The following is a 25,307-nucleotide window of genomic DNA, read 5'->3' on the forward strand; positions in this document are numbered from 1 at the left end:
GGGACCTCAGAGGAGGGAATGGGAGAGGAGAGAGAAGGAGGCGATTTCCCTTGGGAAGGGCCATGTGCGTGGCTGGCGCCAGGATCCCGGATGAACCCCCACAAGAAGACCTGGTGTTTAATCTGCCAAGCCTGGCTGACAGGTTCAAGTTTGTAAGAAGGCCCCTGAGAAGGTGCTGGGCTGTTCCCAAATGGGAAAGCAGTACCCAGGGGTCAGAGAGACCCGGGTTTTACTGTTAGTGCCACTGATCACAGACCTTGTGGCCTTGGTGACGTTGGGCAGGCACCTTGACTCCTGTGAGCCTCAGTATCCTTATCTGTAAAATGGGGACCATAACACCTAGAAGTCAGGCTTGTCGCGAGGAGTGAAGGGCAAATTTCCAGTCCCAGTCTCCGGTGGGCTGGTCCTCAGCAGATGTGGGGTCTGTACCCCAGTGTCCAGCTGCTGAAACGGCAGAAGAAGGGCCTGGTAGCCCCACCAGGGGAGGCTCCAGCCAGCCAGCCCCGTCAGCCATTATTCCAGACCTTTGTGTGCACCCCGTCAGGTAGAGGTCACAAAGCTGGGCCCCAGGGAGGGGAAGGGAGATGGATGGATGTGGGCACAGAGCCTGTCCAAGGAGACTCTGGGGGAGAAGGCTTGCTTTCTTCCCTCCCATCTCCTGGTCCCATTAGACCTCATGCACTGACCAGATCAGTCCTGATCCCTGGTTCGGGACCCACTGTGCCATTGACCATCCCCTGCATGTGACCATCGTTCCATTGATTGATATAATTTTTTAATTTTGCAATAATTTTTAATTGCCAAAGAATTGCAAAGATCGCATAGAATCCCCAAATATACCCTTTGACCCATGCAGGGTCGGCAGAACCGCGTACCTTTGTCAACACTAAGAATTCAACCTTGATCGGTACAATACGCATAACGAAACTGCAGGCTTTATATTTAGATTTTGTGAGTTCCTGCACTAAATGTTTTTTACGTTCCAGAATCCACTCTAGGATACCACAGTGCACATAGCACCCATTCATTTTTTATTCTTTTGTTTGTATTCCTGCCCATGGGTCTACTTGTTAATCAATACTGCACTGAACCCCGTGAGCCCACCACCATCCAAGAATTAGAACAGCGCCCATAATGTGCCCTCCGCCCCCATGTTCTCCCTCATCCTGCCCTCCTCTCTCCAGAACAAATACAGCCGGTTTCCCTTATCCGCGGATTCATTTTCCACGTTTTGGCCACCCGCGGTCAACTGCAGTCCAGAAGCAGATGACTGTCCTTCCAATAGAGCTCCAGCAGGTCAATAGTAGCCTAATGCCACATCCTGATGTCTGCATCACCCACCTCACTTCTTTTCCCCATGTAGGCGTTTTATCCTCTTACATCATCACAAGAAGGGGAAGTACAATACAATTAGATATTTTCAGAGAGAAATAGACCACGTTCACGTGACTTTTATTATATAATACAGTACGTTGTCATAATTCTGTTTTATCGTTAGAGTTGTTCATCTCTTACTGTGCCTAATTTCTAAATTAAACTTTATCGTTGGTACGTACGTATAGGGAAAATCATCTGGTATATCTGAAGTTGACTCACTCTTCACAGGCCGACTTCTTAAGTGGCTTTATTACGTGTAATATTTGCCGAAACCAAAATTGTTTCCTTTTGCATGCTTTTTCCTTTTTTTTTTTTCCTAAGATATATATATTTATTTCAGAGAGGGGTCGGGGAGGGGCAGAGGGAGAAGGTGAGAGAGAATCTCAAGCAGACTCCCCGCTGAGTGCAGAGCCTGACTTGGGGCTCCATCTCACGACCCTGAGATCACGACCTGAGCTGAAACCAGGTGTCGGCCACTTAACCGACTGCGCCACTCAGGAGCCCCACTTTTTACTTTTATAAGCGAGGCGTGTCCTCGTGTGTCAAGTCTGGACTTGCTTTTCCTACTCGGCCTTATGTAAGGTGATTCTGACATGCGACGCCGAGCCAGCTCGCGTCCACTGCTCCGTGCGGTTCCGGCAGGTGACCGCGCCACTCTGCTGTCCTCGGCCACTCGGGTGGCTTCGTGGATTTCCTGTTAATAAGAGTGCTGTTAGGGCTCTTCGCCATATTTCCTTTGGCACGTGTAAGAAGTTTCTCTGGGGTGTGTTCTCCGAGAGCGGGCACGGGGGCGAGGCCGTCCACCCCGCTGCCATGCATGCGTGGCCTCTCTGAGCCTCAGTTTCTCCACCTCTAAAACCAATGACAGAATTCCCGCTGCACCTGCGTGCCGGGCTGAGAGGGAGTGAAAAGGTGAATCTGAGCATGCCTTCTCACTTTGATGAAGGTCCGGAGCCCAGAAAGGGACGTGTGCAAGCTGCAGAGCCCGAGCAGGGGACAAGCGGGGGCAGCTGTCCCATCAACGTGGGGATCCCTGTGGACATCCACCCTCTGTTCGCTTGAGGGTCTGCGTGATGCCTGGATCACCCAGCCCAGGCCTGGCAGAGAGGAGGGGTCCCACGGAAGCGCTGGGAGAGGGGGAATTGTCCCCCTCCGAGTGGCCCGTCCCTTGCTGCGGGCTCCTCCTGGCCCCTTACCATCCTGAATGTCAGCGTACAGACACCAATCCGAGCTGTGGACCTCAAGCTGGTGGAGAGAGGCCCCCGGCTGTTCGCGGTTCTCGTACTTTGCCCCTGGGGAGAGGGCTGTGGGGCCATCGCAGACAGCAAGCACCCCGAGCCCTCTGGTTTCTAATTGTGTACCCAGCTTGGCTGTGATTTAGTAAGCTTGGTTGCTTTCTTCCCCCAGGCAAAATTCAGTTAATCCTCAAGCTAACAGACGGCAGATTAGAAACAACCAGATGAGAGCTATTGGGGCAGACGGAGTGACAGAGACCAATAAACTGGAATGAGCAGCAAGGGGGGCAGAAATGCCGACAGGGTGGGCCTGCCCTTGAAGCATGTTGCTGCCCCGGGGTGGGGGGGGTTCAAGTCAACCTCTCCCCCCCCACACTCTGCCCCACCATGTGCTACCTAAGAAAGGGGTACTTGATGCATTTTAGTAAACGGCCTGCCCACAATGGGTACGACAAACCCAGGAGATTGGAGAAGTTAAGCATCCGTTATCGGGAAGAGTCTCATACGTGAAGCTTAATTCCCCGAGACTCCAGGGTAATGGAAACATTGATCTAATAGCGTCAGCGACAACCTGACTGTGATGGCGGGGGGCCTTCACCGTTTTTATCTGTGACACCATGGGATCCTCCTGGCAGGCCAGGAGTCCCATCTGAGGGATGTGGAAACAGGCCCAGAGAGGTGGAGTGACGTTCCAAACATCACATAGCATTAGGGGTAGAATCAAGATTGCCTTGCAGTCTGCTGAGCCAGGGACCCCCGTGTCACAGGCCCTGGGGACCCCCTTCCTCCCCGCTGCAGGCAGGCATTCAGGGAGGTACACTGGGGGGACCCACACTCCACATGGAGCCCCAACAGTGACTCTCCAAATGGAGAACATTCTGAAATGTTTGCCAACACCGGTCGGTGTTTTTTTTGTTTTGTTTTGTTTTGTTTTAAGATTTTATTTATTTATTTGAGAGAGAGAGAATGAGAGACAGCGAGCATGAGAAGGAGGAGGGTCAGAGGGAGAAACAGACTCCCTGCCGAGCAGGGAGCCCGATGCGGGACTCGATCCCGGGACTCCAGGATCATGACCTGAGCCGAAGGCAGTCGCTTAACCAACTGAGCCACCCAGGCGCCCCCGGGTCGGTGTTCTTATAGCCAGCCTGGGTTCAGGGGAGCTCAGACCGGTCCCCCCGAATAGGTTTGGTGACTCAGGCTTCAGAACAGTAAAACCGGCCCCAGGGCCATGCCAGGCACTGGGTTCTCAACGGCAGCCCCACCTGGTCTCCCCTGTCGTGGTAGTGACTTTCCAAACGAGGAAATCCAGTGGTTCGGAGAATTGTTCAAGGTCACGAGCTAATAACAGGATTTGAACCCCAGCTGTCAGATAGCCAAGTAAACACTCTTAACTCCCGGCTGCCCTTCAGACTGGGTTTATGGCCGAAGCCCTACACGGCCCACAGTGACTGTGCTCTCTGCCCCACCCCGTGTTCTCGGAGGGAGTTTCCTGGTCTTTGTTTTGCCCACAAGCAGACCAGACCCAGAGGGAAAAGCTCCCCGGGGCCTGTCCTGCCCCAGCCCAGGCTAGCAGGACAGCTGCTCCCACCGAAGCCCCAGGCCAGCAGGGAGCCTGGCTCTCCCCCTCAGGGCTGGAGCAGGGACACGGGACGGGGGGCTGGGGGGGTCTCCACCTGTGGTTCGACTTTGCCCATGCACCTCAAGGAGCTGCCTCCCATTTCCTGTGAGCCCCCAGACGGGGCAGGGGCTCTCTCCCCTCCAGCCCACACTAGAATCTACCCTCGCCTGTTTCACTCAAAAATGTACCATTAATGGGGCACCTGGGTGGCTCAGTCGTTAAGTGTCTGCCTTTGGCTCGGGTCATGAGCCCAGGGTCCTGGGATCGAGCCCCGCATCGGGCTCCCTGCTCCGCGGGAAGCCTGCTTCTCCCTCTCCCACTCCCCCTGCTTGTGTTCCCTCTCTCACTGTGTCTCTCTCTCTGACAAATAAATAAAATCTTAAAAAAAAAAGTACCTTTAAGAAAAAATGGAACTCCCTTCCTCCAAATTAAATAAAAACAAAAAAATTAAGACTTTTTAAAAATTAAAAAAGTAATCAGTAAAAACAAAGAGGGGAGAGGAGCCAAGAGGCACCCTTTCTGAGGCCTGGCGCTGTGCACATAGGAGGTGCTTAATACCCAGCAGCAGCACCTCCTCTGGGAAGCCCTCCCTGATTCCCAGCTGGGTTAGGTTCCCCCCACGTGCCCTGCACTGATAGTTATCAAGGCCGGTGGGTCACCAAGCGTCCCTCACCATCCCTTGCCCTGGACCCGGGCTGTGTTTCTGTCCTCTGCTAAATGCCCAGGGGCAGCACCACATCCAGATGGGATGGTCTTCGTGAAATCTTGGGCCCAGACAAATGTCGTGTCAAGACAGTGAGCAGGAGCACCGAGAGGGGACATCCCACGACGCCCGCACGGCAGGGCTAGCAGGAGCCCAGGTGCGTGGCTTCAGGTTCTCTGCCCTTCTGGGGCCTGGTGTGGCCTCTGCCAGGGCGAGGGCCGTGTGAGGCTCAGGCCTGCGCGGTGTGCACCCCTCACCCACACAGCCGCCGGAGCCTCCAGGCCAAGGCAGGGGAGAGGAGACACGACACGGCCGTGTCCCCAGCCACAGCAGCCGCCACTTACAGGGCCCGTCCTTGAGGGGCCGTGCACTGCCTTTCAACCCAGCCGGCTTTGTGGGGTCCGGCTGTGTCGGCCCCGCCCCGGGCCCCAAGGAGACAGGGATTCCGGACTGTGAGCTGATAGGACAAGAGATTTAGAGGAAACAACCTGAGGATCAACCCTTCCTTCTACAGACGGGGAAACAGAGATCTCGGGGAACCCGGGGCTCTTGGTCAGACAGATGGACTGTTCCTGGCACTTGGCAGCTGTGTGGTCTTGGGGAAGTTGCTTGACCTCTCTGAGCCTCTGGTGTCCTTGGCTGTGGTGAGGGGTGGCCGTGCTCGTGCCCAGGAGAGCTGCCGGCATCACCGATGGGAATCCAGGCCATACTGCCCTGTCCTGTGGGTGCCGCCATGTCTGTGCAGAATCCTGGCACCAGAGGAATGCCTGGTGGCCAAGGGGGAGATGGACAGCGTCTGCCACCTCCCCACAGGCTCTGGGTGGCCCTTGGGCCCAGGGCTCTGTCAGGTTGCCCACTCAGGACCTGGAGAAGGGTCAGGCTGACTCTTGGCCACGGTGGGGTCCTGAAGACCATCCGGAAGGGCTGTGTTTTTGGGGGTTGTGGGAAGAAGGAGGCCTCTAAGGGGGGCTCAGTTCAGTGTCTTGGTCCGACTGATGGGGCCATTACTTCCCCCGAGAGGGAGGACCCTGGGATGCAGGGTGTCAGGAGCACCTGGGTGGCTGGATGGTCATGGTTGAAGAGACATATGCAGAAACTCTGAGATGTGGCAGATCTCGTTCCAGAGTCGGGAGCGTGGGCATGACCGGGACCACACAAGGCACGGCGGGCCTGCAGCAGGGGCAGCAGGCGGACTGGGAAGGGAGGCTCCTCCCTGGCGGGGCTGCAGAGTTCCTGCATTGGCCTCCGAACTTGAACTGAGTTCTGTGAGATTTTCCAGATTAAAACAGGAGTTGTTTTTCTCCACAAACCCATTCTGTCTGTTCTGCCCCACATCTCCCAGGCCCTGGCTCCCCGCCTGCTTCCACTCCACTCCCACCCCTGTCTGCCGGAGGCCCGGCCAGCTCAGGGCACCCTTCTTGGAACTCCAGCTCCCTCCCCAGCCCAGGGCACGAGCCCATCAGGCCCCTCTGCCCCCAGGACCCCTGCATCCCATCCACACCCTCCACGTTCCCGGCCCGGCCCAGGCCCTGTCTCACGGCTCACCTGGCCCACTGCCACTTTAGACCGAAGACGGGTGAGGGGAGCCCAGGGTCCAACAGCAGGTGTCCACGGAGGTCTGCCCTGGGCCCTGGGTGGGGAGAGTGTGCAGCCCCCATGCTCCCGCAGCGTTCCTGTCTCCCCGGTCACGAGCCTCGGGCTCAGGATCATCCAGGCAGCCGGGGTGAGTTTCTGGCAGCCAGTGACCTTGGCACCACCCCGTGCTTCTGCCACATCCAACAGACCGGCCTGGGCCAGTTCTTCCCACCCCACCCCATCCATCAGAAGCCCCTGCCTGCCTTCTGAGAGCACGCTCGAACAGCTGATATAGGAAGGGGGGACGGATGGATTGATGAACAGACAACCACGGCCAGGAACAAAGCTGCCTGATATTAACGCGGTGGGCAGGGGATGCCACATGGGAGTCCGTCCAGGGGCCGGCCCGTGCCCACCTTCACGGCCGCCTTGTCTTCCTCTCGTAGATGAAGATGACGCCAACAGACTAGGGGAGAAGGTGATCCTCCGCGAGCAGGTGAAGGAGCTCTTCAATGAGAAATACGGTCAGTGCATGAGGAGTAGGGTCTGTGGGGCAGGGTCTGTGGGGCCAGCCTTCCTGGGCAGCCCCTCCCTCTACAGCCAGCCTTGGCCGCCTCCAGTTCCACCCCCAGCTGCCCTGCCGGTGACTGGTGGGAGCTGACCCCTCACTTCCCCGTCCGAACACTGGGAAAGAACCCATCTGGGGCGCCCAGGGCAGAGATTGCAGGTCAGCATTTCCGCTGCTCTAGGGCTGGGCCTTGCGGCAGAGGCCATGCATGGCCCACGGCCAAGTGCTTGTTTGTGCATCTGCCCAACTCACACTTAGCCGTGAGGACTCTGGGGGAGGGCGTCCGATCCCTGCCATCCTGGGGCTCGGAATCTGTGCAGGGAGGTGGTCAGGGAATAGGTAAGGGCCATGCGATGCTAGGTGAAGGCACCCAGGGTGCCAGGGCAGAGCCCAGTTGGGACAATTAATAATATGGTTACTGGGCGCCTGGCTGGCTCAGTGGGTGGAGCGTGCGACTCTTGATCTCAGGGTCACAGGTTCGAGCCCCACCTTGGGTGTAGAGATTACTTAAAAATAAATTCTTTTTTTTTGTTTTGTTTTGTTTAAAGATTTTATTTATTTATTTAACAGAGAGAGACATGAGAGAGGGAATACAAGCAGTGGGAGTGGGAGAGGGAGAAGCAGGCTTCCCGTGGAGCAGGGAGCCCGATGCAGGGCTCGATCCCAGGGCCCTGGGATCATGACCTGAGCCGAAGGCAGCCGCTTAACGACTGAGCCACCCAGGCGCCCAAAAATAAATTCTCAAAAATAAAATAAAATCTTAATAATAATAATAACATGGTTACAGTCGAGCTTTCTAGATCATTGAGTGCCAAGCTACGCTAGATGCTCTGTATACATTACGTTTTATTTGATGAATTTAGTATTATTTCCATTTTGCATTGTAGCAGGGAGACGGACGTAATAAAAAATATTTTTAAATAGAATTTCAGAGAGTGATAACGGAGAAGACAAAACAGTAGCAGGATAAGGGGTTGCCTGGGGGGTGGGGCAGGAATGCCCCTGGGAGGATGGGACGTGCGTTAGCCAAGACTAGAGACTCAAATGTCAGGAGGGGACACACATTCCAGGAAGAGCTTGCCGGGCAGCAGGGACAGCTGGGTGACTGGGGACCAGCAAGGAGGCCAGAGGGCCCGGGGTAAGCAGCCGGGGGAGGCCCCCAGTGCACAGGGAGGGGCGGGCAGGCCTAACGAGGAGTTGGGGTTTCGTTCTGAGAGGGAGAAGCGACTCTGCTGGTGTTTGGTGGGGTCGGCTCTTTCACTTGTCATTGTGAAATCAAAATTCAGACACGGACGAAAATGGGTATTGGTGACCTGCCACGTCACCCAAAGCCAGCCCCTGGGATCACCAACATTTTGCCAACCTGACTTCTTCAGTGTCCATGTACACACTTCGGAATTTTTTAAAACACACCCAAGGCACCCTATCCTGTCATCCATAAATAACCTAAGTAAGGACTTTGTAGTTTTCCTACCATAATAGTAGATCTTAAGCAGATATCACATCTCTTGTTTATCAGTTCTGGGTACGCACACTTAACATGGCACCAGGCACGCGCCAAAGTGCCTGTTTTATTGCCAGCACTGGGTATTAGGTTTATAGTTTTGCGAAGTGGATTTAAAGAAAAAAAGAAGGTGTGTGTATTGATTTTTAAACTCTGTAGTACGGTGGCCGCCAAGCTGGACCATGCCAGGATCCAGCCCTTTCCCCGGGGGGCGTGGCCTCTCACAGGGGACCTCTTCCCCTCGCGCTGACCCACCGTGTCTTGTAGGCGAGGCCCTGGGCCTGAACAGGCCTGTGCTGGTCCCGTACAAACTGATCCGGGACAGCCCAGACGCCGTCGAGGTCACGGGCCTGCCTGACGACATCCCTTTCCGGAACCCCAACACGTACGACATCCACCGGCTGGAGAAGATCCTGAAGGCCCGAGAGCACGTGCGCATGGTCATCATCAACCAGCTCCAGTGAGTGCCCCCAGCACCCAGCGCGGGGTGGGCACAATGGGCCGGGGCCATGGGAGAGGGGACTGCTTGCATCCGGTGGGGAAATTCCCAAAGCAGTCCCAGCCAGGAGACGAGAGAGACGGAGACAGATGGACAGACAGACAGACTGGTGCCTCTTGCTTGCCCAGATTCCAAGAGACAGATAGCTTAACACTCTCATCTTCATGGTGGGTCAGCGGGGACACAAACCCAGCTCTCTCACTCCATCCGGGTCACTGTAACACAATACTACAGACCAGGAGGCTTATAAACAACACACATGGACTTCTCACAGTTCCGGAAACTGGGAAGTCCAAGATCAAGGTGGTGGCAGATTCAGGGTCTGGTGAGGACCCACTTCCTAGGTGACCATCTTCTTGGGGCGCCTGGGTCACTCAGTCTGTTAAGCGTCTCTGCCTTCAGCTCAGGTCATGATCCCAGGGTCCTGGGATCGAGCCCCGCATTGGGCTCCTAGCTCAGCGGGAAGCCTGCTTCTTTCTGTCACTCTCCCTTTGTGTTCTCTCTCTCTCGCTCGCTCAAATAAATAAATAAATAAATAAAAATCTTAAAAAAAAAGAAAAGATTGTATGTATGGTGACAGATGTTAACTAGACTTAACATGGTCATCATTTCACAATATATACAAATATGGAATCGTTATGTTGAACACCTGAAACTAACACGGCATTATTATATCAATTATGTGTCAGTTATATGTCCTTTATGTCATATGTCAATTATACCCCCATAAAGGGGCGCCTGGGTGGCTCAGTCCGTTAAGCGTCTGCCTTCGGCTCAGGTTGAGATCCCAGGGTCCTGGGATCGAGCCCCGCATCGGGCTCCCAGCTCAGCGGGGTGTCTGCTTCTCCCTCTCCCTCTGCACCTCCCCTCTGCTTGTGCTGTCTCCCTCTCTCCCTCTCAAATAAATAAATGAATAAAATCTTTAAAAGAAATTATACCTCGATAAAAAGAAAATACACACAGCAAACTTGGGAAACACAAAAAGGTAGAAAAAAAGAAGGTAACCATGTAACTGTCCTCTTCAGGCCTAATACCGTGATGCACTAACTTTTTCCCCTATGCACATTTTCTTTTCAATTTTACGCTTGATGTTTTAAATTTTTTTAAGATTTTATTTATTTATTTGAGAGAAAGAGAGAGCGGGGTAGGGGGGCAGAGCAAGAGGGAGAAAGAGTCTCAAGAAGACTGTGCTGGGCATGGAGCCTGATGCGGTAACCCTAAACCAAGAATTGGCCGCTTTAGAATTAAAATATTTGTATATATCCAAAAAAAAATGAAATGATTCAGACGGGTTTCAAATAAAAAGCATTTTCCCTCCCACCTACCGTCCACCCCCTGAAGCAACTACTAGACAGTGCAAGAAACCACGGCAAAAAAATGCTCACCCCCCCCACAGGCGTACCTCCCAGAAAGAACCGCCAAAGACATTCTAGAACTTTCCTTCCCCATTTCCACGTTTCTTTTAATGCCTATTAGATTTTTATTTGTGGCAAATGAAACTGAGATCATACAGTATTTATCTGTAGACAGTAAATAAAACTTGCTGTTTCTTGTCTGGCTGTCTTGTACACGCTCGAACATTATCCACGTCCCTGAGGATTCCCTTTAGTGACTGACCAGTCATCTGAATAGATAGACCATAATGTCCTTTTCTGATGGACATTTAGGCTGCATCTCATTTGGGAGGGGGGGTTCATACAAAGAATGCTAAAAGTAAAACAATAAAATAAAAATTAACGCATACATAAAAAAATAATAGTGTGATGAATATCCACTTCTGTAAATCTAGGCACACACTTTTTTTAAGTTTATTTACTTAAGTAATCTCTACACCGACTGTGGGGCTCGAACTCACGGCCCCGAGATCAAGAGCCACGTGCTCTGCCAACTGAGCCAGCTGGGGATCCCTAGGCACACATTTCTGACCACTTGGTCAGGCGACACCCTCGACTTCTAGACCAGGAAAGCGGGCCCCAAGGGGCGATTGGCCTGGCAGGGCACTGCGTGGTCTGGGGGGATGCCCACCGTTTCCATCCGGGTCTTACCTCACACTCCAGCGGCGGTGGGAGCATCTCCTCTCGTGAGAGGTGTCGCCCGTTTTCAGGGGGCAGGTGGGAAGGAAGAGGGGAAACCCCATTTTTCTAACTGCCACCTCCTTTCTTTCTCTTTTAGACCTTTTGCAGAAATCTGCAATGACGCCAAGGTGCCAGGTAAGGCGGAGGCTGGAAAAGCCACCTCTCTGCCTCTCAGGGACCAAGGTCTGTGGGAAGATCTGGTCCGGGTGGCTTGCGGTCGGTAGCTGACCACCCAGAGGGGGTATAGTGCTCCCTGCCCAGCGGGTCCACAGGGAGCCTGCAGGTGCCCGCCAGAGGGGGCGTGGCCACAGCACGGCTGAGTGTGTCACATCAACGGGAGATGAGGAGGGGCAGGCTGGAGCCAGGAGGAGGGGGCAGCCGGTGGGATCATGGAAGCCACCTGGGCGGGGGAGAAGGATGCTGTGTGACCAGCAGGGGGAGGCAGGCCGCATGGCCGAGACTGGCTGGGGCCGGGGGGCGGGGGGGGGGGACCCCACCCTTCTGCCTGCATTTGCAAGGCACACACCTGCACCAGACGCTGTCCCTTAGAACCCTTGAGTGCACAGGAAGCTGGGAGACCATCTGGTGCCATGGTTCTGCCTGAGAAGATGCACCGTAGAAATGGCGGAAGGTTCCTCAGAGTGATTGGGAGGCGCGCCGCTGATTAAAATACACAGATCTAGTCCCAACCACATTGTGCAGCTGGGAAGCTGAGGCCCAGAGAGGGAAAGGGGCTTGGCGGGGCCACGTGGGAGGTTGGTGGCCACCTCAAGCCATCCATCCGAACTGCAGGCCCAGCAAGTGCTTAGTGGGCACCGTGATGGGCCCCCATCCTGGCCTGAGACCTGAGGCCCCAACTCCAGCTGGGTCCAGGTTCCCCTGGAACGGCACGGCCTAGGGTGGCACAGCCCAGCCAGGAGCCACCTCCCTCTGTCCTGTGCTGATCACGGGGGCCAGGTGAGGCACCAGATTCGCGGGTAGGGAGGTGACAGGTTTGGGAGCTGTTCCCAAGTCGAAGGCAGAGATGCAGAAGGCTCTGCCGAGGCGTCGGGAGGAGAGTTTAGGACAGATGCTCAGAGGGCGGACACCATGACTTGCATCCACCACTCCCTCCCACCATGGCCATCTTTAGGGTCTTCCAGTGACCCCGGGTTGGCTGTGACCTTGGGCCAGCACCTCTGCCTTCCTATTCATGTGGGGCCCCCTACAAAAATCCCTTTTCTCTGGCTGAGCTCCTTCCGCCCCCAGAATCTTCTGTTTCCCAGGATGTCTGTTTATGCCGTAGTCACAGACCCCCCAGCCTCTGATTTTTCTTCATCAGCTGGACAAACAGCCACCTCATGGGCTCAGCCAGCCCTCATGCCATGTGATTGTCACCCAGTCTGGTTTCTACTCAGTGACCTGGCCCACTCAGTCAAGCACCAAACCCTACTTGTGTGGTGCACGGTTGCAGATCTTTTTTCTAAGTCTCATATATTCCTATCAATTTAATTCTGCAGCAACAGAACTCCGGCTGAGTCCTGCAATGTGCTGGGCTGGGTGCTGGGCTCTTTCATACACAGTAACCTCCTTTGAGTCTCACATCACACGGTTTTCCCCATTTGGTTCAGAGAGGTTAATTGATTTGCCCGGGGTCACACAGCAAGGGTTGGCAGTAATGGGAATTGGAATCTGGGACTTCTGACTATAAACCTGAGTCTCTTTCCCCGGGGACACTGCGTGCTGTGAACTGTCATCTGTCAGCATTCTCAGGTTGGGGTCATCACACATCCACAGTTAACAGTAGCGACAATATGGATACCAGCTCTCAGTTGCTGAGTATTTCTGGGGGCCCAGGCATATTACCCACGGGAGCCTGGGTCCCCCTCAACATTTCACTCGCAAGGAAATGAAGGCACAAGTCCGAGTGACTTGAAGTGACTTTCTCCAGGGCCCGAGGCCGAGCCCCTCACTGCAGAATGCCGGGCCCTGGGAGTTCTGGGGAGGCCGGCCCCCACAGGCTGGATGGTCTGGGGATGGCATAAGGAGGACATGGGCCTGAACTGAGCCTGCTCGGGGGGCACACCTGGGGGGTGAGGCTCATGTTAGCAAAGGCAGGGAGGAGAGCCACGGGGCTGTGGGGCCTGGTTAAGGACAGAGGTTGGAGGGCTGGGCCTCGGCCGCTGGCGGGGGAGAGGGGGTTGGTCTGGGGGGGTCTGGAGCCTTGAATGCCGAGAAGGGGGCTTGAAACCTGAAAACAAAAGCCTTCTCCCGAGGGGTTCGAAGCCGAGACCCAGCAGCAACCTCTTCTCCCGCAGCCAAAGACAGCGGCATTCCCAAGCGCAAGAGAAAGCGGGTCTCCGAAGGGAACTCCTTCTCCTCCTCCTCCTCGTCTTCCTCCTCCTCATCCTCTAACCCGGAGTCCGTGGCGTCCACCAACCAGATCTCACTCGTGGTAAAGTTGCACAGATCCGGACCTGACCGCTCGGCTCTTTGGCCTTCACCCCGCACGCGGGCAGGGCTGTCTGCTCTGGGGCGCGGGTTTGGGGTGCAGGGAGGCACTGGGCCCTGAGTGGGGCTCCGCAGCCTCAGGGCTGCAGACACGTCTGCCCGATCTCCTCAAGAGATAGTCCAGCCCTGTCATCGGCTGCTCACAAGCCCCCGGGCCAGGAAGTCACACCTCTGCTGGGCAGGTGGGCAAGCGGGAGCCCGGGAGAGGGTAGGGGGCTCCCCTGGGCAGTGCCAGAACAGGACCCTGAGCAGACAGACTCTCGGTTCCTGGGCTGTCAGAGGCTAGGTTAATCTCTGCACTCACCTCACGAGCTCCGGGCCCCACCACAGCCCTGTGAGGTGTAGGTGTTACCCGCAGGGTGTGGAGGAGGGAAGTAGGGGTCAGCGGCTAGTTGGTGGTGGCCTCACTGCGGTCAGCCATGGATGGAGGACCCACCTGCAGCCTCCTCCCGTCCCGCCGTGTGGTTGGCCTGGGTTCTCTCCCATCCAAGAGGAAGACCCCATGAGGGGCACACACGCATGACAGTTCTTTCTGACTTCAAAATACTAGCTTGAAATCCTGAGTCCTGTGGGGAGAATATTGGAGTACCTTTGAAAATGATTTGGGGATTTATCGTTTGACCGTGCCCCCCTTTAACCGCTTCCTGGAAAAAAAACCCAAAGTTCAGGCCGTACCTTTCTCCCCACCTAGGAGTGTGTACACAGGGTCCCTAGCTCTTCCCGCATCCAAGAGCCTTGCGGAAGTGTGGAAGGCCTTGTGGGCCAGGCAGAGGCGGCCTGGAGGGAGGGGGACAGACTTTCTGGGGCATAAGGCCCGGAGGGGGCTGAGTGTGTGGGGATGACCACCTGTTCTGAGCCACTCCTCAATTTTGTCTGGTCCGCATGAATAGCCCCTGGGACATAGGTGGGAACAGGTCAGAAGGCCTGAGCCCAGGCTCCATGGCCATCAGTGAACTGCGTGACCTTGGACAGGTCATGTTCCCCTCTCTGGACCTTCAGTGCCTCAAAATGAATCGCATCTGAGAAGGCCCTTCAGAAAGCATTGCTCAGTGGTCTGGCGGTCTTTCCGTGTCACCCGGAGTCCTAACCCAGACCGTTTGTCCCCCTCTCTCTAGCAATGGCCAATGTACATGGTGGACTATGCCGGCCTGAACGTGCAGCTCCCGGGACCTCTGAATTACTAGACCTCAGTGCTGAATCAGGACCTCACTCAGAAAGACTAAAGGAAATGTAATTTATGTACAAAGTGTATATTCGGATATGTATCGATGCCTTTTAGTTTTTCCAATGATTTTTACACTATATTCCTGCCACCAAGGCCTTTTTAAATAAGTAAAAAAAAAAAAAAAAAAAAAGCCTGGCCCTTGCTCATAACTTCTGCGTATTCTCATTTGGAATTACAACTACAGCTGTCACTGGGATGAGGTCAGGAAACCCGGCTCAGACGGCCTGCCAAGGTCCTCCTTCCTTGCCAGAGCAGAGGCCATGTCCCTGACTGCTGGGCCCTGCTGTCTGGTGACAGACTCCTCTCATTTCTCTGCCGCTGGGGCCGCGTGGCCTCCCAATGAGGTGGCACGGAAGGCCAGGTGGCAGACTGACCCCCTGGCCTCAGGGAGCGCACAGGGTGGAAGGGGGCTGTCTTGGTGAATTAGCAGGGGACGTCTCAAGCGTTAAGTATGATCATCAAGCCTGGACTCTCCGTGGCTGGAGAGAAGGCACCCTGGCCGAGGGGCTCTGGATTGGGCCCGGAGGGGTGGGGCGGATTTTTGATAGAGCTCAAGGGCATCTGAACAGAGTGATGGGTCACAGCTGTGTTTCAGCAAGGCCACTTTGGTGGCAGGTGAGAAGATGAAGGAAGGGGTAAGACTGAAGGCAGAAGGACAGGTCAAGAGGGCCCGACAGTGAGCAGCGGCCCCGTTCACTGGAGGCAGGGTGCCGTGGGAGCACAAGGCAGCACCGAATCTAGAACCATCTCTGAAGCGGAGACTTGAAGAGCACAGCTGGGGTTGGCAGGGCAAAGCGGGACGGGGAGGACAGGACCGTGATCTAGGAGAGTCACTTGTGCCAAGGCTGGGAGGCTGCCCGAGACCGGGCGTTCCAGGAACAGGGAGTGGCTGGAGGTGAGATGAGCGCTCGGTGAGGATGCTCAGCGGGCTGGGCAGAGCCCAGCTGAAGGGGTGAGTGGGGCAGAAATGCAGCCTGGGTTCTCTGGGCCGAGGGCTGAGCCGTGCACCCTGGGGCCGGCCCGCATCCCTTTTTTCACCGGCCTTGTGGAAGTGTGTAAGGCCTGGGGGGTACGGGGGCACCACCGGATCTGCATTATAGAAGGGCCTGCCTCCCGAAGAAGAAGCTGCTAGACCACAGGGAGGCTCCTGTAATTGTTCCAGAAGAGCTGGCCCGGGGCCCAGCCAGGTGGAGAATAACAAGGAGGTCAGCCAACAGGACTTGGAAGCCAAATGGACGGGAGCGCTGGGGCAAGGAGGGGTCACGGTGACCACGGGGTCTAGCCAAGGGCCAGAAGCAGGCCCAGGACTCGGAGGCGCTCGGAGTCCTGACTCAGCTAATTACACGATCAAAACAGGCCGGGAGCTTCTGCCAACCGGTGGGATCAGCCCGGTGCCCAGAGCCGGGAGGGAAGGCCCCAGGCCAGCCTTCCGGACTCCGCTTCCTCCTGGAACGATGCCAGAAGCCACAAGGCTGGCACACAGCGCCCCAACTGCTCCCTTCTGCTGCCACCACCTCCCTCCCCCATCCCAGGGGCCCCGGGACCCACCAGGACCCTCCACCCCACCTGCAGACCCCTGCCCCTTTCCAGGATCGGAGCTGGGGCGCCCCCGCCATTCATCACCGCCCTTGAGGCAGAAACTCTGAAATCGAAGACAATCTGGCAGCTACCACTGGCCTTCAGCCCCCGCTCCTGGAGGCCAAGCTCCCCTGATCTAATCCCGGCTCCCCCGGATTAGACGCCTCGGGTGCTTTTCCTGCCCCCCAGCACTGAGTGCAAACGTCTCCGGCCCGGCGCTCCGGGCTCCTCCCCTCCGTCCCCTCCCCTGCCCCTCACCCCACCGCCCGTCCCCTTCCTTCTCCACCGCGTCCCCGGGCCCGGCCCCCCGCAGCCCCCGCAGCCCCCAGCAGCCCGCTCCGGGGCCGCTGGCGCCCCTCGATTGCCCAGAGACGAGCCGCCGCCCCCGCCCAGACCCGCGGCCGCGGCCGGAAGTGGCTCCTGCCCCGCGGGCGTCTGCGCGGGAGGCGGGGCGCCCGGGGAGGGCGCGGGAAGCCTCCGCCGTCTGTCTGTCTGCCTGCGCTCGCGCTGTGCCGACGCGTGCAATGAGGCCGGTGGTGCAGCAAAGCCTCGCGCCTTGGGGCCCCACCCCATTGCACGAAAGCAGAAGGGGGACACTCCCCCCCCCACCCGCCCCCCAAGGCAAAGCCCTTGAACCCAGAGGTGGCCTGTGTCCGTTCCAGCCCGTCTCGAGAGCTCTGCGCTCTGGACGGTGTGTCCGGGCCGAGGGCAGAGGCCGCGTTTGGGGGCCGCTGGGCCGCCCGCCCCCCTTCGCTTTGCCCGCGGTGCTCGCCCAGCCCGGATCCGCTGGGGATGCCTTCCTCTTTCCCGCAGGCAGGCCTTCTTCCTGCAGAAGAGCCCAGATGCTGTTTATGCAACCTCTCCAGAATTTCAGTGTACTGTACTTTTTAAAGTGATTTGATTCAAAGCACTCATTCTTTAATTAAAGTTCATTTAGCTGCCATCTGTCTGGGTTCAAAATGGCTTCGTGTTTTGCAACTCTAAATGAGGATTGTTACTGGATTTGTAAACACATCCACCAAAAAAAAAAAAAAACCAACAACAAAAAAAACAACCACAAAACATTTTCAAAAGTAATAAATGAGGAATGTGCTGAAGGAGTGTTAGGAGCTGCATCTTAAACATTCTAATTGCTGGGGAATGTATTCTGGTGAGTACATAATCATTTTATATACAAATCTTTGTACAAAAAGCTGGTATCAGTGAAAAGATCAAGATTGTAGAAAATGCCGGAATTATATCTGACTGAAAACAGTAATAAAGCAATAATCAGCGCAGGGACAAAGCTAGGGTGAGGCGGGAGGGGAGGCAAGGGAGGGGCAGCTCTCAGGCACCAGCTCCCCCGCAGCCATGCTCCATCCCTCACCACCCAGGTGCGTCCCTTCTGCTATAAAGAAGAGGGTGATCCTGAGCTCCGGTGGCAGGGTCCTCCTTTAAGGGGTCAAGACTTTATGGAGCACCTGGCTGGCTCAGTCCCTAGAGCATGTGACGCTTGACCTCAGGGTTGTGAGTTCAAGCCCCATGTTGGGCATAGAGATTACATAAATTTTTTTTTAAAGATTTATTTATTTAGGGGCACCTGGGTGGCTCAGTCTTTAAGTGTCTGCCTTCTGCTCTGGTCATGATCCCAGAGTCCTGGGATCGAGCCCCACATCGGGCTCCCTGCTCCATGGGAAGCCTGCTTCTCCCTCTCCCACTCCCCCTGCTTGTGTTCCCTCTCTCGCTGTGTCTCTCTCTGTCAAATAAATAAAATCTTAAAAGAGACAGCGCACGCCCTGGAGGGGCAGCAGGAGAGGGAGAGAGAATCTCAAGCAGACTCTGCGCTGAGCATGGAGCCTGCTGTGGGGCTTGACCTCACCAGCCTGAGATCATGACCAGAGCCGAAACCAAAGGTCAGGCCCTTAACCCACTGCACCACCCAGGCACCCCCAAAATAAAAATAAATTTTAAAAAATTATTAAGGATTGTTTACTGAGCCCCATGATGCAGTCTCCTCCCGTCCACCTAGCCCAGTCAGAGAAGAGGAGAAAAGATGGAGAGAAAAAGTAGCCTTTTTTTTTTTCTTAATGCTTCATGTAGTGGCCCAATGAAAGGGGGATGGTCTTTGGAAAAATATTAATGATTTTTCAGTGGGGAAACTGAGGCACAAGGTCAGTGGAGGAGCAGGGCTGGAGGCTGGTGAGTCTCAGGGCAGGCGGCTCTCAGGATGCACCACTCTTGTCGGCAATGTCCTGGGTAATGTCTGAGGATACCAAGTGGGGATGTGGGAAGAAGAAGCTGGGGTGTGGATTAAAACAGGACCCAAAGACCCTAAGACTCTCTGCATGATCTGGCCTCTTCCCTGCGCCCCTCAGAGGTCAACCTCAGGGCTGTCTGCATATGGGGTTGGGGGTCCTTCTTCCATTTCCTCAAAACGACCTCCCTTCCTTCCCAACTCAGAGTGGTACCTCTTTCTTATTTTACCTTTCACTGAAATGTCCCCTCCTCAGAGAGGCCTTTCCAGAACACCCAGTCTAAAGCAGATGCCCCCCACCCCATAATTTTTTTTTTTAAGATTTTATTTATTTGCGAGAGAGAGAATGAGAGACAGAGAGCATGAGAGGGAGGAGGGTCAGAGGGAGAAGCAGACTCCCTGCCGAGCAGGGAGCCCGATGCGGGACTCGATCCCGGGACTCCAGGATCATGACCTGAGCCGAAGGCAGTCGCTTAACCAACTGAGCCACCCAGGCGCCCGCCCACCCCATAATTTTTACGTTTCATCTCCTTTTTGTAGAATCACGTTACTACTGCCGTGTGTCCTAATTTATTCTCTGGGCACTCATTTTCCGGCTGTCTTCCCTGCTCTAAGCTTTATGATGGCAGAGATGGTGTCGAGCGGGCTCACCGTGGTGCCCGAGTACTTACCCCAGAGCCCGGGACGGGCGTTCTGCTCACTGGGAGCCGCCTGGATGCATGAATCAATGACACTCACTCACCCCTCCTGGGAGCAGAACCTGCATGATCCCTTAGCTCTCCGTCCTCCTTCCACGTGATTCCAGTTATCTTGCCCCCCAGCCTTGCCTCCACACCCAGAATCCCTTATGGGGGAACCGTGACAGGTGCCTCTGCCGGCTCCTTCACCATTAAAGCTTGCTTTGTTTATTTCTGGTCAAGTGTTTGGATTCCAGAAGCCCTAGATTTCACACCCGTGTCCCTGAAACAGCCCACCTGATGCAGGGGATAGGATTCGGGAGAAATGTCAGGGGCCAGAGAGGCAGAGGAAGCGGCGCCAAGGGGCCCCAAAAGCACTCTGCGTTGCTCACGCTTTTTCAGATTATGGTCCAAACGCTACTATGTATCAAATGTTTACAATGTCACAGCCATTAGGCAAGACTCTCTGTATACTGTGAATCCTCACAGCCCTGCCAAGTAAACAGCGTTCCTTCCTTCCACGGATGAAGAAGCTGAGGTTCAGAAAGATCAAGGGCTAGATCCGGGGTTACACAACCAGGAAAAACTAAGCACCAAGCCAGGATTCAAAGCAAAGATTCAAGGGGCGCCTGGCTGGCTCAGTCAGAGGAACCTGCAACTCTTGACCTCCAGATCGTGAGTTCGAGCCCCATGGTGGGTGTAGCGATTACTTAAATAAAGAAATAAATAAACTTGGGGAGGTGGGGGGAAAGTGCTTAAAAAAAAAAAAAAGGGCAAGGATTCGAGCCACCAGGTCCACCCCAGGGTGGATCGTGTACCCAATTTCCCTTCCTGGACGGAATGGGAAAGCAGCGGGCACCTTCAGGCTGGGGGAAGCTTCTCTTCTGGTTTTCCCCTTGTTTAAAGAACACAGGTTCATTTGAAAAGGAAGAAATGAGTCCCAGGTAGTTCAGGCTTGCTCAGAGCAGACACTGCAGGAAAGGGACATCAACAGGAGGCCAGGACTGGAGGGACACACTCACACACACACGTATACACAGCCACACACTCACACATGCACACTCACAACACACAATCACACCCACCCGCACATACGTAGTCACACTCACACATATGCTCACAAACATACCCTCATGCACGCGCATGCACACACACAACACACATACACACACATGCACACTCGTGCACGTGCACGTACACACAACACATGGTCACACTCACACTGGCCCAAACATGCACGTACTCACATATGCACACTCACAGACTCGCACACGTACGTGCATGCAGACGCACACTCACGCACACTTAAAAACTTGTTAATTAGAGAAGGTGTCACAATCCCCAATTGCAGTGTAGTGCTTGGCTTGCAGATATTCAGAAATTGGCTTCTGGCAAAAGAAAATGCAGCATCGAGGAGCGAGCTCAGCCACAGATCTGAGCATGCGCCGTCCGTGCTCATGCTCGCCTCTTCCGGCCTCTGCTGCCCCAGGAGGAAAGCCACAGGCCTTCCCCCTCCCCGGCATCCAAGGCCTAGCCCCCAACACCTTCCTGTCTCCCGGTGTGCCTTGGGCTCCAAACAAACCATGTCCTCACTGTCCTCAGAACATTCTAGAGCCTCTCACCCCACACCTCTGCCCAGGCCTTCTGCCTCCCGGACCCTCCCCCTTTCCTTTGCCTGACAAGGGTCTGTCCTGCCTTATGATCCAGTGGAAAGGTCCTCCGGAGGCCGTCCCAACCCAGTAGGTGTTCTCAGACCCCAGGTGCTCTCAACACCCTGCGCCATCGTCCCCTGAAAAAGATATTGAACACCTGGCCTAAAACACGAGCTCCTAATATCTCCTAAATATCCCCCAGCAAGAAGAATGTTCTTTTGTTCTCTGTAGCCTTGCACACGTAATGCTATGAAGTCTGTTCGGATCCTCTGCCCATTTTTTTTTTTTTAAGATTTTATTTATTCATTTGAGACACAGATACAGAGAGAGCGAGAGCATGAGCAGGGGGAGAGGCAGAGGGAGAGGGAGAAGCAGGCTCCCCGTTGAGCCAGGAGCCCGACACGGGGCTCGATCCCAGGACCCTGGGATCATGACCTGAGCCGAAGGCAGACGCTTAACGACTGAGCCACCCAGGCGCCCTCATTTTTTTTTTTAAGATTTTATTTATTTATTTGACAGAGGCAAAGCAAGAGAAGGAACACAAGCAGGGGGAGTGGGAGAGGGAGAAGCAGGCTTCCCGCTGAGCAGGGAGCCCGATGCGGGGCTCGATCCCAGGACCCCAGGATCATGACCTAAGCCGAAGGCAGACGCTTAACGACTGAGCCACCCAGGCGCCCCACTCTGCCCACTTTTTTTTTTTTTTTTTAAGATTGTATTTATTTATTTGAAAGAGAGAGACACAGCGAGAGAGGGAACACAAGCAGGGGGGAGTGGGAGAGGGAGAAGCAGGCTCCCCGCCGAGCAGGGAGCCCGATGCGGGACTCGATCCAGAGACTCCAGGATCATGACCTGAGCCGAAGGCAGTCGCTTAACCAACTGAGCCACCCAGGCGCCCTGCCCACTTTTTTTAATTGGATTTTTTGCTATTGAGCTGTATGAGTTCTTTAGATATTTTGGATACTAATCCCTTATCAGATATATGATTTGCAAATATTTTCTCCCACTCAGGAGGTTGTTGAAGTCTTTTTTTTGGTCTCTGATGTCCTTCCCAATGAGCTTTCCCTGCTCTGCCCTCCTGTGCAGTCCTGTAGTTGGCCTGCCCTGCGGCCGCAGTCTGCTTCTATCTCCTTTGCTTCTGGTTCTTTCCTTCTCTCTCTCTCTTTTGCTACTGCCCCACCTCTTATCAAAAGAGATGCTCCTAGGGGCCCCTGGCTGGCTCAGCCGGGAGATCATGTGACTCTTGATCATAGGGTCATGGGTTCGAGCCCCAAGTGGGCATAGAGTTTACTTAGTAAAAGATATATATATATATATATATATATATATATATATATATATTTATAAGTTATCTTTTTTTTTTTTTTTTTTAAAGAGAAAGAGGTGCTCCTAGTGCTCTGGGTGAGCTCACACACTCACAACACCCATTAGGTGAGGGGCTTCCTCTGCTCCAGGACCTTGGGCATCCTCAGGGCATCCTCAGGGCCTCAGCACTGTGGTTCCCTGGGTCCAAAGGAAGAGAAGAGTTTGAAGAAAATCTGGAAACAGGGAAGGGACTGCAGAGCTTAGGGGAGTTACCTGCTGTGTCTTCAGTAGATCTGTGAGACATGACCTCTTGTGTTGGCTGTCAAGGGCAGGAGATCGAAGTGACGACCGTGTCTTCCCAAAAGGCCATGAGCCCTTTGGAGAGACAGTTCATTGGCTCATCTGGCCTGGGTAGCTCAGTCGGTTAGGCATCTGCCGTCGACTCAGGTCATGATCCCAGGGTCCTGGAATCGAGTCTTGCATCAGGATTCCTGCTCAGCAGGGAGCCTGCTTCTCCCTCTGCTTGCCGCTCCCCCTGCTTGTGTTCCCTCTCTCTCTGACAAATAAATAAATAAAATCTTTAAACCAATCCATCAATCAATCACTCTGGTTGCTGTGAGAATATAAAGCATTCCTACAACTCTCCAGAACACAACAGAAAACACACAACCCAATTAAAAATAATGGGCAAAGGGCTGAAGTGGACATTTCTCCAAAGAAGATATGCAAATGGCCAATAAGCACAAGAGATATTCAACATCATTAGTCATTAGGGGAATAGAAACCAAAACCACTCGAGTTACCACTTCACACCCACTAGTGTGAGCAGAAAGAGTGAGGGGGTCCCTGGAAAAAAGAAAGATGAGGCATGGCTTTTTTTTTTTTTAAGATTTTATTTATTTATTTGAGAGTAGAGAGAGAGAGCGAGCACAAGCAGGGGTGAGAAGCAGAAGGAGAGGGAGAGGGAGAAGCAGATTCCCTGCTGAGCAGGGAGCCCTATGCAAGGCTCGACCTCAGGACCCTGAGATCATGACCTAAGCTGAAGGCAGGTGCTTAACCAACTGAGCCACCCAGGCACCCATAGGCATGGCTTTCTTGACATAAGATATGTCATTTTAGGGCCCACGACCCCTAACCCCCGCCACTTTATGATCTATGCCTGACCAGCACTATTTGCCCAAAGCATATTGCTTGCAGAACTTCCGGGGATATCTTGCAAATTGCAGAATAGGCCCCGGTAGATAATGATTTTTTAAGGGAACAAAAGAATGTAAGAACAAACTGCCACTGTCAGACCAGGAGATAGCCTAATCATATCAGGGACAATAAATCAGTGGTAAAGCTCCCAGGGCTGATTCAAAAGTAAAGATTGACCTGACACACATTCTTGACTTATCTCTACCAGATTAAAACTCAAATGGAGGCGCAGAATTGGCGATGCCGACCCTTGCTGGCCCTCATGCCTTGACCTGGACAGACAGATCACCTTAAGATGACTTTTGCCCCAATTCCTTGCTGAATTCCCCATTGCGCAAGCCCCTTTGTGAATCTGTATGCATGTCCAGCTTAAAACTTCCAGTTCTGTGGCTCCAGGAGACGCAAGGCAAAACACTTGCTTTTCCTATTCTTTGGCTCGGTTATCTTTCGACACCCACCAAGAGGCGAGCCCAGTTACGGGTAACACTAGGATGGCTGTTATAAAAAAAAAATAAAACAGAATAAAATAAAATAATAAAATAAAATAAAATAAAACAGGACAACAAGTGTTGGCGAGCATGTGGGGAAACTGGAACCTTCATGCATTGCTGGTGGGAATGTAAAATGATGGTGCAACTCCTGCGGGAAACAACCTCTCAAAAAGCTAAACACAGAATTGTCATATGACCCGATGTGATACTGTCATCTAATAAAAAATATGTATTTCGGTTTTCACCTGCATTCCTGATACCAGCACCTACAATCCTTGGAACTTTCTGATAAGAGCAACAAAGGTGTCTTTTGTTATTCGTAACAACCTTCAACCACACCCAAATTTATGATAATGAAGTGGCTTTTGGAAAGCCCCTAAGGATGGCCCTGTCCTGACTCCCGTGGAAGAGATGGGGCTAGAGATTGAATTAATCACCAACGTCAATGGTTTAATCACTCATGCCTATGCCTAGTTTTGGAAAAACCCCACATTACCTGGTGACCCGGAAGCATAGACCAGAAGTATAATTTTAGTGGAGAATAGCAGAGCGGTCCCTTGTCACCCAGCAATTCTGCTCTAGGTATATACCCTAAAGAATTGGAAGCAGGGACTCAAACAACAGATATCTGTACACCCATGTTCATTTACGGTATCATTCACAGTAGCCAGAAGGCAGAAACAACCCAAGTGTCCACCCACGGATGAATCGATAAGCGCAATAGAGTCTAGCCACACAATGGAATATGATTTGGCCGTAAGCGGGAACGACACCTTACAACACGGGAGTTCTTTGAAAACATGCTATGTGAAAGCAGTCAGACAGAAAAGGACAGATAGGGTATGGTTCCACTTGGATGTGGTATTGAGAACAGGCAAATTCACAGAGACAGTAAACAGATTAGAGGTTACCAGGGGCTGGGAGGGGAGGAGGAAGAGGGGAGAATTACTGTTTAATGGGGACAGAGTTTCTGCTTGGGATGATGAAAAAGTTCTAGGAATAGTGGTGATGGTTACACAACATCAGGAATGTACTTAATGCCACTGAGTTGTGCACCGCAATGGTAAATGTTATGCTATATTTTTTTAAAGATTTTCTTTCTTTCTTTCTTTCTTTAAGACAGACAAAGGGCGCCTGGGTGGCTCAGTTGGTTAAACGACTGCCTTCGGCTCAGGTCATGATCCTGGAGTCCCGGGATTGAGTCCCGCATCGGGCTCCCTGCTCGGCGGGGAGTCTACTTCTCCCTCTGACCCTCTTCCCTCTCGTGCTCTCTGTCTCTCATTCTCTCTCTCAAATAAATAAATAAAA

The 25,307-nt window shown here is 53.8% G+C and overlaps 1 protein-coding gene across 4 annotated transcripts in view; it reads left to right on the forward strand.

Moving 5' to 3' along the window:
* GTF2IRD1 (GTF2I repeat domain containing 1) overlaps window positions 1-14,971 on the forward strand; it is a 102,565-nt gene extending 87,594 nt beyond the window's left edge. For all 4 annotated transcript variants that reach the window (XM_034988683.1, XM_034988685.1, XM_034988684.1 and 1 more), the window contains 5 exons: window positions 6,955-7,032; window positions 8,848-9,040; window positions 11,252-11,289; window positions 13,452-13,588; window positions 14,760-14,971. In XM_034988683.1, coding sequence (XP_034844574.1) covers window positions 6,955-7,032; window positions 8,848-9,040; window positions 11,252-11,289; window positions 13,452-13,588; window positions 14,760-14,828 — 515 coding nt within the window. In that variant the 3' untranslated portion in view covers window positions 14,829-14,971. The remainder of the gene's footprint in view (window positions 1-6,954; window positions 7,033-8,847; window positions 9,041-11,251; window positions 11,290-13,451; window positions 13,589-14,759) is intronic.
* Window positions 14,972-25,307: the final 10,336 nt, after the last annotated feature.

The sequence above is a fragment of the Mirounga leonina genome, unplaced genomic scaffold (genome assembly GCF_011800145.1).
Source record: "Mirounga leonina isolate KUSES-001 unplaced genomic scaffold, KU_Mleo_1.0 Mir_454, whole genome shotgun sequence".
Classification (NCBI taxonomy): domain Eukaryota; kingdom Metazoa; phylum Chordata; class Mammalia; order Carnivora; family Phocidae; genus Mirounga; species Mirounga leonina.